This window comes from Linepithema humile, chromosome 3, assembly GCF_040581485.1.
Source record: "Linepithema humile isolate Giens D197 chromosome 3, Lhum_UNIL_v1.0, whole genome shotgun sequence".
Taxonomy (NCBI): Eukaryota; Metazoa; Arthropoda; class Insecta; order Hymenoptera; family Formicidae; genus Linepithema; species Linepithema humile.
Genome location: NC_090130.1, coordinates 15,029,690 through 15,047,519, shown reverse-complemented (window position 1 = coordinate 15,047,519; position 17,830 = coordinate 15,029,690). Strand labels below are relative to the sequence as shown.

The window sequence follows — 17,830 nt, the reverse complement described above, 5'->3', positions numbered from 1 at the left end:
TAAATGCATTGTTAATTAATTGTATCAAAAAATGTATTAAAAAAAAAAAAAAAAAAAAAAAAAATATATATATATATATATATATATATATATATATATATGCTATGCTTTATTATATATATATATATATATATATATATGCTATGCTTTATTTTTTAGATATTTGACCGTTCCGGGACTTTTTGGACACCCTGTATATATAATAAATTTGTAATATTCTCTTTAAAACAATCCTTATTTGAACTAGCCTTAAGAATAAAGTACTTTTTCTTCAGCAGGATGAATTGATACTACTTTAACTATAATTTATACTTAAATATAGATCAAATTTTAATACTTTACTATATATATATATATATATATATATATATATATATATAGTTTTTTTTCGTGGTACAAATTAGTACAAATTCAGCAATAATTGCAACATTTCCACTAATTTGCAATTAGCGGCATCGCTAATCTTCGTATAAGTGTGAAATGATTCGTTTAACAGACACCATAAGGAATAGATAAATTAAAATTTAGAATATTACTTGTTTAATTAATGTATTTTATAAAGATAATATTCTTTTTAATTTCAAAATTTTAATTGAAGTAGATTTCAAAGACTATAAAAACTCTTAGAAATTTTGATAAATATAGAATAATTAAAAAAATGTTTGTCTCCAATATTAGATTTGTCATATTAAATTGAAAATTTTGACCGAAAATTCGAATTTAACTTTAAAATCATACGAATGTTTTGCGAAAATTCTATAGGTAGAAAATACATTGTTGGGAATGATAATTTTAACATTGGTGATCAGTTTTCAAAAAACACATTATCAGTACTTAGGATTCATTATAAATTTAGTTAATAAATAATGTCAATTTATATTTATTGAAATTATCTTTTTGTTATTTGAGTTTTTGCAAACTTATATTATTAAACCAAGGACCGAAAAATTAACAAGACACAAAAATTATAACGCAAAAAAATATGATACAAATATAAAATCTTGCAAAGTACGTTTGAGAACACATGTTATCGCGTATATAATGACATAAGTTTCATTCAAAAGTAATGTCAGACGTAACTCCATGAGGTTGCTTATGCTTAAGTGCAGGAAAACCGAGCGTGCAATTTCTGGCCACTTTCGTTCGCGAGCACGTTCACGCGCGCGTTAACAGGCATTTTCACTAGCCGTTTGTGAGACAGTGGAATAGTTCATGCTGTTTACGATATTATGACTCGGGAACGAGTGTGTATCGTCTCTCATTTCCAAGCACGTATTGCTCGATTATGCCATTCCATATTTTATTGCTTAACAATCGGATACCGGAGGAAAAGGGGACGATGCAAACGAGTTCTTCGAGGTTTCCAGACCGAAAATGAATCGACGATCTCTGTCTGTTGTCGATAGGCAGGGAAGGAGGGGATAGATGGATCTCTCCCCGTATTCGGTACCTCGAGACGCAAAATCTTTTTAGATCCATTCACCTTTCTCCTGACCCGATTCTTGCTGCAAGAGCCGTACGTACTTTATTGCGGACGACGACCGGTTGAATCGCGCATAGCACGTTTATAAATTTCCCGAGGCATTGATCTTGACCTTCGAAGAAACTTTACGCGCGCAAGAAAATTTGTGATCGGAGATGAAGAAATTTCCGAATAATCTCATTTTTTGTGGCAGATCTCATAACAAATTAGAATTTAAGCAAAAAATTCAACCGTATTGTATGTCCGAGCTGTTCGAATAGTTGAAAGCAAAAGCTTGACTTTTTAGTTTAGATAGTTTAAATATGAGTTTAAAGATCGATCTATTTGTTCTATTAATTTGTAATATATAAAGATTTGATTATTTGAATATTAATCCCATAACCAATACAATTTACTATTTCCTGAAATTTAAAATTATATGAAGGTTGGAATCCATTCATAGATAAAATTTTAAATATACAGGGTGTCCAATAATTGCTGAATCACCTCTCGGGTGTAGGTGGAGCGAGTTAAACCGAGTAGAAAAGTCCTCTACCATTTTGCGATTTTCGCAATAATTAATGAGGAATTAATTAAAAAATATCGGCCAATTCGCGCGAGTTTAAGGCGATGCTGGAGTGGTCTGTTTTACCAATTTTTTTTGGCTGCGTGGAATGAAAAATTCTTTCAAATCGACCGTGCACCTTGTATAAGCATATATACTTTAATTACAGAAAAGGATTTTTCATTTTATACAGCCAAGAAAAAGTAGTCTGTTTAAAAAAAATTGGTAAAACAGATCACTCCAGCATCGTTTTAAGAGTGCGGCGAGAAGAGACCCGTGGCGGTATAGTCCACTGTTATTTAGTTACTAGGTGCGCGATGAAGCGTTGGAAGGAGCGCTCTACAACGGCAACATACGAGCGGTGCGTAACGCTAGATCGTTGCGTCCTAGCGACCACGTAACAGTGGGCTGTCTCTTCTCGCCGCGCGCTTAGACTCGTGCAATTGGCCGATCTTTTTTAATTAATCTCTCATTAATTATTGCGAAAATCGCAAAACGGTAGAGGACTTTTCTACTCGGTTTAACCCGCTCTACCTGCATCCGAGAGATGATTCAGCAATTACCGGACACCGTGTATACAAAAGGACAGAAGCATATATTCAAGATTTAATAAATAACAGACATAGCGAAACTATTTCTGAAGTTACGTATATAAAAAATAATAGTTATGTATATAAAAAATAATAAAATAATAGAAAAAGTATAGTTCTTATTTTCATCTTTTCTCAGTCATTATAATACTTTAATTTGGTACCCACTGTTAATAAAATAAATTAAGAAATATTTGCTTTTTGTTTTTTATTTTGAAATGGTCGTTTTATCTTTTCTTTACTGGCTAATATAATTCCATCTAAGGGAAGAATTTTAATTGAAACCAATTCTGATCGTAAGCAGTGGAAGTTTTCAACAATAAAAAGTATCGAAGCAATAATTGTAAACTGTAAAGTAAAGTTTTATTACATATCTATATTATTTTACATTTTTTAATGATTCTCACGATGTAACGTTTACGATTAAACAAATTCAGCAGTTTAAATAATTTAATCACTGGGTAGTAAAAAATTTTTTACTATTTTTTATTATTTGATTTTTTTTTATTTTGTGGTGATTCTATTTGTCAATGCATTACAAAAAAAGAACTTGTTACAAGTCAAAATTTTCTTGTGTACAAGTCAAAATTTTTATTTTATAAGAATTTCTCTCAATTTTCCGAATAGTATATACATTACAATAGAAAATAAAATGTGCGCAAATGATAAGATAAAAAATATTTGAAGATGAAATAATATATAATACAAATATCCTTCTTTTAAAAATATTTTTATTTGTGCTGAATGAACCAAAAAATCACAACAATACGCAACATTTTTTTGAAAAAATTTAATTTTTTATAGAAAAGACGTTGATGACATATCATTATAAATATATATGTTGTCTCGTGCAATGAATTTGTTGTTATCACCACACCGTGGAAGAGTGATAAATGGATGAATACAGAAAGAGATAATATATTAAGAAGTTACACTGATAACTCGACGTTGCTTGCGCAAGCACATAACAGAGTCGACTGCAGGTTACAGATTGAGCCCGCAGCGTGGCGCGAGCCACGCGTGACGCGAGACAGAGACGGACGAGAACGGATCAGAAAAGACCCGGAAAAGAATCTACCTTAACACTTCCGCCTCTTTTCCAATGCAAAAAAAAACATAAGAAAAATTACAAATACAGTTGTCTTTCACTGATCAGACCCAGATGTTCACGCATTCTTTGAAACTTATCTCTCGTTAGTGCTTTAGTTAGAATATCAGCGAATTGACAATCAGTAGGCACGTATTTGATACTGATCTCTCCATTTTTGTATTTTTCTTTCAGGTAATGGTATCGGATGTCAATATGCTTGGTTCTTTTATGGTAATCGGAACTTTTGTTCAATTTTAAAGCACCTTGATTATCTACACATAAAACCGCGCAGACGTCCCATTTACATCCGATTCCCTTTGACAATTTGTTCAGCCAAGTGATTTCTCTGGCGGCAGTGGCTGCCGCAACGTACTCTGATTCAGTTGTGCTAAGCGTCACCAGCTTTTGACGCTGAGAGCACCATGTAACAGCTCCGCCATTTACACAAAAAACATACCCGGTTGTGGATCTTCGTGTATCGAGATCATTTGCAAAGTCTGCATCAGAATAGCCGGTCAGCACACATTCATCCGCGCTCTTATATTGAATGCCCATATCGGTAGTACCTGACAGATATGCAAGAACACGTTTTGCAGCTTGCCAATGATTGATATTAAAATTGTTAAGAAATCTGCTAAGTAGACTGACCGAGTAGGCAATGTCTGGTCTTGACACTAAAGCGACAAACATTAATGAGCCTATGAGCTCTTTGTAAGGTACTTTACATTTGAGATCGCATTCATCTGCCGCGTGCAGTTTTACAAATGGATCAGCTGGCACACTTACAATTTTGGCATCTCTCATTCCAAACTTGTTTATAATTTGTTCAATATATGTACTTTGACTAATGAACATGTTTTTCTCGCTCTGATTACGATTAATTTGCATACCTACAAAGTTACTAGCATCATCAACAGTAATTGCGTATTTCTTGCTTAGTTCTTTTATAATTAGATGTAAAACAGTCAAAGACGCACACGCAATCAGACCGTCATCAACATACAGAGCTAAATATACCTTTACATCGTTGAATTTACCAACAAACACGCACTTGTTGTCTTCACATTCAATGAAATTGACGCAAAAATTGCGCAAAAAACACTTAAAGTTTTTGTTCCAGCATCTCGGTGCTTGTTTTAAGCCGTATAACGATTTTACTAACAAACAGACCATATTATTTTTTTTGTTACTTTCACTCACTCCATCAGGAATTTCCATAAATATCTTCTCTTCCAGCTCGCTGTAGAGAAAGGCTGAACAAACATCAAATGACATCATCTCAAGGTCTTCCTGTGTGATGTGTGATAGTAGAACTCACAGCGAGTCATACCTCACTACTGGTGAGAAAGTCTCTGTGTAGTCAATCCCTTCCTTCTGCAGAAAACCTCGAGTACAGAGTCGAGCCCTGAAAATTGGAGTATTTTGATTAGTGTTTACCTTGAACACCCATTTGGAATCTATGGTCCTCATGTTTGCATCTCTCGGTACTAATTTCCACGTGTCGTTACGTTGATGAGCCTCAAGCTCTTTATCAATTGCCTTCCGCCATGACTCGGCATCAGAACCGGAAACAGCTTCAGAAAAACTCTGTGGAATGTTGTACGATGCATAATTAGCTGTGTATCTATTTGGAGGTCGAAGTGTGTTTCGCTTTCGGAGCTGCATGCGAGTTGATTGAGCATCTTGATTGATTGCATCAACAGCAGCAAGATCGTCGGTTGCTTGCTCTGCAGGTGTTTGGAGTTCGTCTTCTCCGATTTCCTCTTGATGCTCTTCCGTTGCTTTGTTAGTCATAGGTAAGTATATATTCACGCATGCTTTCTCAGCTTCAATACCAGTATCTGTGTTTTGCTCGTTGAACACCACATCTCGAGAAACCGTTACCTTTTTGGACTCTGGGCAGTACACTCTGTAGTTGGAAGATTCTCCTTGATATCCAACCAGAAGAACGCGTACAGATTTTGCATCAAACTTCTTGGTGAATTGTTTGGGTACGTGTTTATATCCAACTGAGCCAAATATTTGTGCATGACTCAGGTCTGGTTTCTTCTTTGTCCAGATTTCGTATGACGTCTTGCTCTTGTTTCCAGACGGTGTCGAGACCCTGTTCAGCAAGTAGACAGCTGTGTTAACACTGTGGGCTTCCGCCCACAGTGCATCTGGTAATCTTCTTGTTTGTAGCATAGTGCGAGCGCACTCAACTATTATGCGGTTGTCTCTCTCGGCTTTGCCATTCTGCTCCGGTGTATAAGCAGCCGTCAGCTCGTGTACAATTCCGAGAGATTGCATGTATGTTAGAAATCGTTCGTTTACATATTCACGGCCATTATCACTTCTCAGTATTTTTATTGGCCTGTTAAAGCAATTTCTCACCTCTTGTTCAAAAACCTTGAACTTTTCGAACGTGTCAGATTTGTGTTTGATGAAGTAGACACACCTAAAACCAGATGCGTCGTCCTTGAACAGCACGAAAAATCTAGCTCCTCCCAGTGATTCGTCTGGCATTGGACCGCATACGTCTGTGTGTATAAATTCGCCAGGTAGTGTCCCCCTCTTGACTTCTTTCTTGAATGGAAGTTTATGTGACTTTCCAAGTTGACAACTGTCGCAGAAGAATTTGTCCGTTATGTTTTCTTTCAGCTTTACTCCGTCAATTGCATCACTCGAGGTCAGCTCCTTGAGCGCACGTACATTTACGTGCCCTAGCCTCTCATGCCAAGTTTTGAGATTAGCCATTGTCACATTAGCTTCTTCTGTGCAACCGAATTTCACGCGGAAAAATAAACGATAAATCTGATTCGACTGCTTTACACCAATTGCAACTGTCTCGTTGTCGCGTAAACAGTTCACATAATTAGCTTGGAAAAATAAGTCTATTCCTAGTGTCGTGCAGCGACCAACTGAATATAAGTTTTTGCCCAAATTAGGTACATGCAGTACGTTTTCTAGTCGCGCACGCTTCCACTTTCCATTAACTAACCTTTCAATTAGTATGGTGCCTTCACCTGCCACCGCGCACTCTCGATTATCACCAAGTTCTACCGTACTTCCGTCGGTTCTCGGTCGGTATTCCGCAAACCAATCTCTTCTGAAAGACATGTGATCAGATGCGCCACTGTCAGTAATCCATATATCCCTAGTGTCGGTATTCAAGAGTAGCAATTTTTGTGCTTTTGTAGGTTTCCACAAATGGCGTTCGTCACGCGTTGTATCTCCTGGCTCGAGACATACCGCCTTGGATGTGCTTGTTGCAGCAAGCGCACAATCATTTCCGCCATTCTTTTCCTGTTTTTGCACAAACTTTTGTTAATCTTGACAAATAAAGCACTCGACCATGTTTTTATTTTTACGAGTTTTTTTGTCCTTTGTAGATGAGTTCGACTTGTTTTTTGTCACCTTCTTCGTGGTCACTGCCAATGCTGCTGCTTCTTCACTTTCTGCATTCACATAGGCCTCTTCTTCGATCAGACGTTCTTGCAGGAATTCAAGCGTTTGACTATCAGGATTCAGATTGTTCCATGATGTGCGAAAATGGCGATACTTGTGCGGTAAACTAGCCAGAATTTTCGAGATCACCATGAGATCGGGAACACGCTCACCGACCAAGCCGCCATGTTAAGAACTTTCGCACAATGTTGCACCACATTATCCGTCGGGTCCATGCGATATTCGTGAAACCGTTGGCTCAGAAGCAATGAATAGCCGTAAGCCGATCCCACATTTCCTTGGCTGTGCGGCATATAAAAAGGCTCTGCATATGCTCAAGCTCAATGGAGGAAGACAACAGAAACATGGCCTTTGCGTTATCCTTAATCCACGCCTTGCCCTCCACGCCGTCGGCATTCTCCAGCATATGACTCGCTCCGGTCACAATATCGAGCAAATCATTGGCAATCAATGCGGCCATCAGTTGAAATTTCCAGTGCTAAAAGTTCTTTCCGTCGAACTTTACTAGATTTCTCGCGTTGATTTCACCCGCCATTTTTCACCTTCTTTACAGAATTCCTCACGTACTGGTCACTCTTCTTGTCGTAGACCTGGGCCCATAACCTGTTGTCTCGTACGATGAATTTGTTGTTATCACCACACCGTGGAAGGGAAGAGTGATAGAAAGAGTAATAAATGGATGAATACAGAAAGAGATAATATATTAAGAAGTTACACTGATAACTCGACGTTGCTTGCGCAAGCACATAACAGAGTCGACTGCAGGTTACAGATTGAGCCTGCAGCGTGGCGCGAGCGACGCGAGACAGAGACGGACGAGAACGGATCAGTAAAGACCCGGAAAAGAATCTACCTTAACAATATATAACACTTTATTTAATTAAATTTATTAATTTATTAAATTAATTTTTTAGTCACCAAATAATATTAAACATGAAGATGCAAGGAGAAAAATTCTAGAACAGAAAATAATCCTTCGTAGTTCAACCTTACATACTTATCGAGGAGCCGTCTCAATACGAGATAAAAATAATTTATATTATTGTAGATTGTACTATTAAGTATCAATTTAAAAGCGTAATCAAAGCGTTTGATACAATATTTAAGCTATTCCACATCTCTCATATGTGTTACACTGTACAAGCAGAAGATTTGTATTTGCTTATACAAAGGTCAGTTTACAAAATTCAAACTGAATTTAATAAATCAATTCCTTACATACAAGACATTTTAAAAGTATGTGAAGAATAGTTTAATTATTGAATGCTTGAATACAAAAATGGACTGTTATTTTGGTGAAAAAAATTTCTTATATTAAATAAATTTGTTTTTTACTTACAAGAAAAGTGCACGAAGTGATAATCGCAAATGGGTATGAATTATATATTGTTGGAAAGACCTCGCTGAGTAGAGTTCAGTGCTGTGTAATATTTCGTTTGCATGGCGTCTCTAGAGAGTGTAATGCGCAATTGAAGTTATACAGAGTCCTCTAAAAGTTTGGAAATATCTCGAAAACGATCAACTATAGCGAAAAATATGTAAGAACCAAAGTTGTAAAACTTAAAAATATCCACCGAATGATGATAAAAGTTTGACTTTGGGTGGAGAGGGATTTGGCGTCAAAAAATATCGTGGAAGTGACAAGTTGTGGGGTCCGCGTCTTCATCCGCGTGAGCGCGAGAACACATACACCACACACAACACAGATGTAAATCCGACCGTGCAACCTCCATGCGGTACACCTTGGGTAATGCTAATGCCGGCGGTACTGTAAACTTCTGGCCTCATAACTCGAAAAGTACTTAATGAAAAAAATACTTTATCATAGTGTTTTGAAAAGCTCTCGAGCTAAGTTACAAGAATATGCAATGAAAAATGGGAATTTCTATTTAAGAAATTAAAGGTGACTTTTACGTAATCTTCAAACGACTATCCAAGGACAAACCAATGGCACCATCTTATGTCCCGCTTGAAGTCATAAAATTTATATACATGTTACGTGATTATGGGTTCTAAAATAAATCTGAGAACGGTTGATTATTTAAATGAGTATTGAAATACACAGTTTAATACCAAAGATAAGGAACACAATATAAACTTGTTACAATAAGAAAGGCTTTAGGTTATGAGTCTCTACAAAGAACGGACTAACTAAAAAAAGGGGGGGGGGGTCGAGACAAACTTAAAAAAAAAATGTATTTAACGCATCTTTTTGTCTAGGGACTTTTTAGATTATTGGCTAGAGCGCCAACTTCAACACTCTCACTCGTTATAGTCAATAACTAACTCAAATTAATAAGATTTCGATTAGCTACAAATTTGTCGCGAGTTAATGGCTTTGTCAGTAAATCAGCTAGTTGCTCCTTGCTCGCTACATGCCGAACGTCCAGCTGATTGTTCTTTATTACCTGCCGAATGTAATGAAACTTTATGTCAATATGTTTCGTTCGACGATGATAAACTGGACTGGATTCTTTATCAATTGTTCTGCCGCTGCGTTGTCACAGTAAAGTATAGTAGGTTGTGCTTGCTCAACATTTAATTGCTTTAAAAGACCTCGAGCCCAAATCACTTCTTTGGCTGCATCATGTGCCGCAATATACTCGGCTTCCGTAGTAGAAGTGGTCCGACACTTTGCTTCCTGCTGTTCCAAATAATCGGACTATTATTTAACATTACTATTACATCGCTGATGGATTTTCTTGAATCTATGCAGAATCCATAGTCTGCATCAGAATATGCAGTCAATATGTTCGAACAATTATTTGAGCTGAATCAATACCGACATCAATAGTGCTTCGTAAATACTTAAGGGTACGTTTAGCTGCTTTCCAATGATCATTTAATGGTTGTTCTAAAAATTGACTTAACCTACTTACAGCAAACATGATGTCAGGCCTACTGTCTACGGCCAGATACATTATTGAGCCAATTTGCCGATATGGTGCATCAGTGATAGGTCCTGCTTGACCATCAATGGTTATATTCTTCTTTAATATTGTATGTACGTCCACAGGAGTAGATGTAGCATTAGCCGAGTCCATCTTGAAACTGTTTGAGTATACTTTTTGTATGCAGATTGATGTATCTTAATTTTTCTAATCTACTTATCTCGTTCAATTTCCAGTCCAAGATAATAATTGTCCGACGTCGTTGTGATCTCAAATTTATTTTGTAATTTAGTTAATAAATATTCAATTGTAGCCATTGTTTTTCCGATCAGTAAGCCGTCGTCAACATATAATGCCAAATGTAATTCATCATTTGCTGTACACACAACTATCGTAATATGTAGGTTTCAGATTGAATTTCTTAAGGATCGAATTTCTCATGCCATTGTCGTGGTGCCTGCTTAAGTCCATATAAGCTCTTTTTGAGTTTACAAACTCGGCCACTGTTATCGTCAAACCCTGATGGTTGAAACATAAAGATTTCTTCTTTCAAATTTCCAAAATACAGTCTTGATGTCAAATTAGACAATTTCATAATTTTTAACTGCTGCCAACGCTAATAGAATCTGAATTGACTCAAATTTGGCAACTGGAGAGAATGTTTCATGATAATCTACACAAGGCTTCCGTGAACCCCCTTTTATTACGAAACGTGCCTTATATTTATTCACCAATCCGTCTAGATTTGTTTTAATACGATAAATCCATTTATTTTGAATCGCTTTACATTCAGCTGGAAGATCAACTAACTTCCAAGTGTCATTTTGAGCTAGACTTTGAAGTTCTTCAACCATTGCAGCCTCCCATTGTTTTGAAGCTGATGAATTTATTGCTTCTTCGTATGTAGTTAGAATTCCTTCGGCTATTAGTGCTTCAGCCATTAGAGTGTGACCTTTTGCACAAAGCTCATCTTCCGATATTTTTCTCTCTTGATTCTTGCTTCTTGTACGAAATGTAATAGATTCTGTTTGTTCTTGAGTAAGTTCTTAAACATCTTTTTCTTCTGTTTCTTGAACTGAAGAATCAATAGTTTCAGGTTCAATAATGAGCCGTCTGTTTTGGTGTATTTCCAACAATTTCGACGACTCTTGCTGTAACTATTTTACGTGTGCCGCGGTCCCAAAGTCTGTATGTTTTTTGACCTGATTCATATTCAATCAGCATCATTTCTTTGGATTTCTTCTCAAATTTTGTTCTAAATTGTTTGTCTATCAACATGTAAGCTTTATTTCCAAAGATACGAAAATAGCTAACGTCCGGTAATTTTCCAGTCCAAGTTTCAATTGGTGTTCGATTATTGAGTCGCTTGAGAGGAACACGATTCTTGATATGTGCAGTCCTTGCAGCTTCCGCCCATAGAGTTAATGGTAGATCCGCCGCTGCTAACATATATTTAGCCATTTCGACAATGGTTCAATTTTGTCTTTTGACACGATCATTCTGTTGTGGACAATAAGCTGTTGAGAACTCTTGTATTATTTTGTTGGTTCGCATTAACTTCTTGACTTCACTTGATGTGAATTCTTTTGCATTGTCCGATCTCATACGACGAATTTGCATTGTCCGCTGGCAGATGCAATGGCTAATACATTTTCGATGGCCTCAACTATATCACTCTTTGCTTTCATTGGTTTTGTAATAATCAAGCCGCTGTAATCGTCAACAAATATTGCCATTGTCTTGTCGCCATTGATTGAGTCTACTGACATTGGATCGCAAATGTCAAAATGAATCAGCTCCCCAGGTGCTGTTGCTCGATTCGTTGATTCGTTAAATGACTTTCGACTTTGTTTCCCAAAAATGCATGCTTCACAGAATCGATTGTTATTATTGCTGTTAACATCAACGTAATTAAAACCTGTTACGCTTTGTGCAAGCTCCTTAAGAGTTTGAAAATTGATATGTCCAAAACGCTCATGCCAAACATTCAAAGAACATGTTCTTGAACTTGCGTAGTTTGATTCAACCGGTATTTTTAGAGTCTAATCCATTACGTATAGCTTGTTAGTGATCCTCGTTAGTGATTTCCAATAGCTCTTGTCTGATTATTTAAATACAGAATCAACTTGTCTTTTACTAGTTTAGCCTCTATATCTTTATCAGTAACTGATCCAATGCTAAATAAATTTTTGTTGATACCTGGAACATACAAAGCATTAGTTAAAATATTTTCAAATTTATTGCCTTGAACAATTGACTCAATGCGAATATTGCCGCGTCCAGCTGCGTGTACGATTTGCCCATTGCTAAGAGTTATATTCATCTCTCCTTTGCTCAGTGATTGAAAGGTTTCAAACCATTTTCTTCTGTTCGTCATGTGCTCACTAGCACCTGAATCAGCAAATCATAAATCCTGTTGATTAATCGATGAATATACTGCTGAGAAAGCTGCTGGTTTTTTTCCATTTGGCTTAACACTGGCCGAATTTGCCTGTTCCTGTTTCTTCTCCGTTTGTAACTTTCGGCAGTCAGATATCTTATGTCTCTTTTTCTTGCAGTAATGACAATGTCCACTGAATTTTGTTTTGTTATATTTTTGTTCATTAACAGAAGTGTTTTTGTTCGTTTTTGTATTTTTTCTATGCTTGCCATATAACGCTGCTGAATCATTATCCTTGATTTTTAATTTAGACATGCTGATATTAAGCATTTCTTCTTTGAATAAACGTGGAAGAAGATTTGCCATTGTCTGCTCATTTTGTGGCATTAAATCCCAAGCACTAATAATATGTCGAAAACTGCTTGGTAGCGAGTGCGATACCTTTGTTACGAGTGATATTTCTGATTGTTTATAGCCAAGATCCTCAAGCTGCCTTGCCATTTCCTCTATCGTTGAGACATGAGTAGCAACATTCGTTCCTGGTTCCATTTTATACTCGAAGAATTTTAGTAGTAGTAAAAGATCAACTGACGTCGAGTTCTTTAGTTCATACAATGATTGTAATCGCATCCACATTTCATTAGCTGTTTTTAAATTCATAACCTGACGAACTTGTGCTGATTCTAATGCATGACTAATTAACATGCGAGCCTTTTTATTGTTCTTTAGCCATATATCTGCGGCCACAGTATCCTCTGGTTTAAGCTCAGTACTATCAACCACGCCCATCAGACATTGAAACTCAAGAACCGTTTCCAACTGGAACTTTCAAACACTGAACTCGTATCCATTGAATTTTTGTAACGTTAACTTATTCATTTTTGGTCGTCTTACAATGATCGAGGTTCCCCCCCAAAAAAAAGAAAACTAACCTCTGACTGGCTATCAAAAAATTGACTCGAATAGGACCGTGCTTAACCTTATTTCTCTTGTACCACCGTGAATGGATCTTCTGGGCCCATAACCTGTTACGTGATTATGGGTTTTAAAATAAATCTGAGAACGGTTGATTACTTAAATGAGTATTGAAATACACTGTTTAATACCAAAGATAAGGAACACAATATAAACTTGTTACAATAAGAAAGGTTTCAGGTTATGAGTCTCTACAAAGAACGGAACCAACTAAAAAAGGGGGATGGGGTCGAGACAAACTTAAAAAAAATGTATTTAACGCATCTTCCTGTCTAGGGACTTTTTAGATTATTGGCTAGAACGCCAACTTCAACAATACGAAACATTTTTTTCTAAAATCCCGTAATTTCCATATATTTTACTGTTTAAAATAAAATGGGACACCCTGTATATGTGTATTGTTTGTAAAAATCAATCCAATTCTATTGTTTAGTATTATTATTTTCAGCTCGTGCAGATAACAATTGCTTGCTATTCGTGCACGGTGTGATTGAATATCGATTAATAAATCTAAAATAGAATCTATTGGGTTGTGCAATAAGTAATTTCAAAATTTTCAATAGGAAATTTATTGAAAATACAAAATTACTTATTACACGATCCAATACATATATAGAACGTAACGTAACGTAATGTAATCTAACCTAATCATTTTATATCAATATTAACATATTAACAATTTGATATTTTCAACCGACATATAAGTCGAGTTGACTTGCTGCAGTTTTCCCGTACATTTCACCTATTCTTGCTAAGGATATTTATAAAGTTACTATCGATGAACAATTTAGCAATCTTATTTTTTGTAGCGCGAATGATCAACGCATACTTATGTGCATTAAAGTAAAAGTAGGAAGTCGAAACATGTAATTTAATTAATCGTTCAAAGATATTCAGCATAAAATTGTACAATCAGGAGCATTGAAAGCTATTCATTCGGGTATCCCCACTACTTTTCAAAAGCAATTTTAATAATAATAAAATATAATTAATAATAAAATTTAATAACTAATAATAAAATTTATTACATTCTTTATTTTTTTATTTTTTCTTGGATGCTAAATGGAAATTAGTAGATGGAGGAAAGGGGAATGTCAATTTTCATCTAACAAATATCAAAGAAAAAAATGGAAAAATAAAGAATGTGGTAAATGCTTTTGGAAAATACTGGGGTGGATAGCTTTTTCAATACTCCTGACTGCACAGTGCTCGTGACGCCGTCATGTGGCATTATTTCTTAAGTGGGAGGCTGCGGTCACCCCAGCACCGTCACAATTAGATCGGCTGATATGCCGGCTTATTTTATGTTGTCAAAGCGCCTTGCCACCTGGGGCAACATCACAGGTGCAATATAAAAGAATCATATTAGTTGCGTAGCGAAACCGTGCCCTCACGTCTGAGGGGTTCGCTTGTCCGGGAGTAACACACAGTGTATGTGCTTTGTAAGGGGGAAATCCCCGATGTGGATCCTGATTTTAGCATGAAGGGGAGTACTCGCGATGTAAAGACAGCCCACTGTTACGTGGTCGCTAGGACGCAACAATCTAGTGTTACGCACCGCTCGTATGTTGCCGTTGTCATTTGTAGAGCGCTTCTCCCAACGCTTCGTTGCGCGCCTAGTAACCAAATAACAGTGGGCTGTACCGCCATGGGTCTCTTCTCGCCGCGCTCTTAAACTCACGCGAATTGGCCGATATTTTTTAATTAATTCCTCATTAATTATCGCGAAAATCGCAAAATGATAGAGGACTTTTCTACTCGGTTTAACCTGCTCTATTTGCAGCCGAGAGGTGATTTAGCAATTACCGGACACCCTGTATACATACAGATCATAAAACGATTTTCGCGATATTACCAATTATAATTTCGTAGAAAAATATTTGCAAAGATCTTACAAATAGATTATATTATTTGTGTATTAATTCGTGATTGTTAATAAAAAATAATTAATTGAGTAAAGTGATTTGTTTACGCGTCCAATACATAGAGGCCATTAAAACTTCATTGCAAACAATAAACTTATTGTTATCTTAGAATCGGCTTGTAAAAAATCGTATTACGTTTTGCTCTTTTTTTTGTTTGTATTGTCCTCTGTCTAGCCTATTAGAATGTGTATGTCATTATATTTTAATTTGAAAAAAATCAATTAAAAGTGTCTGACTTACCCAGCTGGATAAGCGACCAGCTCGCTGGTCGCATCGCAATCCAAAGCTGCATTGCTGGACACAGTTACGCCCAGTACCCGTTCTAACTTAATCTGCAACAAATCAAAAATTTTATTTAACTGATGTATGAAAAATAGTTGTTGATATGATTTTAATATTTATGAATAAAAAGGATAAAAATTTCAAAACAAAATAAAATTATTTTATTTTGTTTTATAAAAGTATAATATATATATGGGATTTATTAGGTTATAATATGTATGTGGGAATTAACAAACGTTCTCGCTTTATAACTCTCGCTTTATAACAAATGTATCGCTCGATCTGTACTCTACAGCAGTCAATCTCAGACTCTCTTGGTTCTCTGGATCTGCTTTTATAGAGGACACACGCATACATTTACGCTTTTTCGGTGGTTGTTGTTTATTTAGGCAATCTTTAATCTATGCCGCTTTTGCGTTTTTCTTACTTTATTATCGCGCCAACAGTCATACCGCATACTTCAATCACTTCCGACATACGCTCAGATCTCTTCCGCTCACTCTTTCCATTCGCTCATCAATACATTTATTAGGTGTTAAACTTAGTTTCCGTTTCTCACAAGTAGATGGTGCTAGCTACAGAAATAAATTTTGATGTTTGAAGTTGCTTGTCTTATGAAAAATAAACATTGGTCAATACAATTTAGTGTGCAAAGATTGATTATTGTGTAAATAGAGATTTTTCAATCGATGAAAAATGAATCGTAATAAAATATTTTTTCGACATGTACTTCTCCACTATTTCGACATGAAGAAAACTGCAGCTGACACGCATCACTTACTGTCCGAGACTTATGGTGAAGAAGCTCCATCAAAAACAACGTGTATAGAGTAGTTTCAACGTTTTCGAAGTGGTGATTTTAGCGTGGAAAACAAAAAACGTTCAGAACAGCCGAAAAAGTTTGAGGATGCCGAACTTCAAGCTTTACTGGATGAAAATCCATTTCAAACGCTTTTAGAATTATCGAAAGTGTTAGATGTTATTCAAATGGTTGTTTGCAAACGCTTATATGCCCTCGGAAAAATTCATAAGGAAGGAAAATGGCTGCCACATGAGTTGTCCGAAAATGCCATCTTAAACCGTTTGTCCATCGCAACTTCTTTGCTTGCCAAACAACATAAAAAGAGTTTTTTGTGGCGTATTGTAACCGGAGATGAAAAGTGGATCTACTTCGATAATCCCAAAAATCATGAAGAAGGAAATCATGGGTGGATCCCGGGCAACCATCCACTTCGACACCAAAACGAAATATTCATGGACATAAGGCTCTGCTGTGTGTTTGGTGAGACCAAGAAGGCATGCTTTATTATGAACTGTTGCATTCAAATCAAACTGTTACCGCTGATCGCTACCGACAACAACTGCATTGATTGTATGATGCATTGATGCAAAAAAGGCCATCCGTAGCTAGTAATTGACGCAAAGTGATCCTTTTGCACGACAATGCGCGACCGCATGTTGTAAAAATCGTGAAAGACACACTTTTGGAGCTCAAATGGGAAGTTCTTCCACACCCAGCGTATTCTCCAGACTTGGCTCCATCGGATTATCACCTTTTCCGATCAATGCAATACGCGCTCGGAGACACACACTTTTCCAGTTATGAAGAAGTTCAGAAGTGGGTGGATGAATGGTTTGCTTCGAAAAATAGCGTATTTTATCGTAGCGGAATTAGTCTCCTGCCAGAAAGATGGGCAAAAGTCATAGAAAATAAGGGAAAATATTTTGATTAATGTATTTATTTTACTCTCTTTCTAATAAATGAATTTTGTAAGACGAAAAATGACGAAAACTAAATTTAACACCTAATACATATACTTATACATTCGCATTCCTACATATATATATTTTTTAAGACTATAAAAACCGTTATGTTATGGAATAATATGTTTTTTTACTTACCGTCTAATAGAGCGTTTTAAGAGGCATATAATAATCTAAGGTTAAAGGTCATTCAAGATCGTTAAAAGTCAACTGTGATGGAAAATAATTTACTTCAAGGAACCAATCGAACACTTTCGTGTCTTCTCTGGTTGTTGGTATATCGCTCTTGTAATCGCTATACGGATTGAAGAATGTAAACAAACATTCAATCACGTTGTACGTTTTATAATATAAATACAGCGTACATTGTACGCTATTATTAGTTTGCATAATGCTACCGACCAAAGTACGGCTTTATAATATTCAAACTTCCATGAAGCATAACGTGATTGAATGTTT

At 36.2% G+C, this 17,830-nt stretch overlaps 1 protein-coding gene and 1 pseudogene across 1 annotated transcript in view; both read right to left on the bottom strand.

Annotated features, from left to right (window-relative positions):
• The window catches only part of Wdr62 (WD repeat domain 62), a 163,438-nt gene that overhangs the window by 66,815 nt on the left and 78,793 nt on the right, over nt 1-17,830 (bottom strand). Inside the window, exon 3 of the mRNA XM_067351996.1 lies at nt 15,566-15,657. Within this exon, the coding sequence (XP_067208097.1) occupies nt 15,566-15,657 (92 nt within the window). The remainder of the gene's footprint in view (nt 1-15,565; nt 15,658-17,830) is intronic.
• On the bottom strand, nt 7,013-15,512 carry LOC136998801 (uncharacterized; annotated as a pseudogene).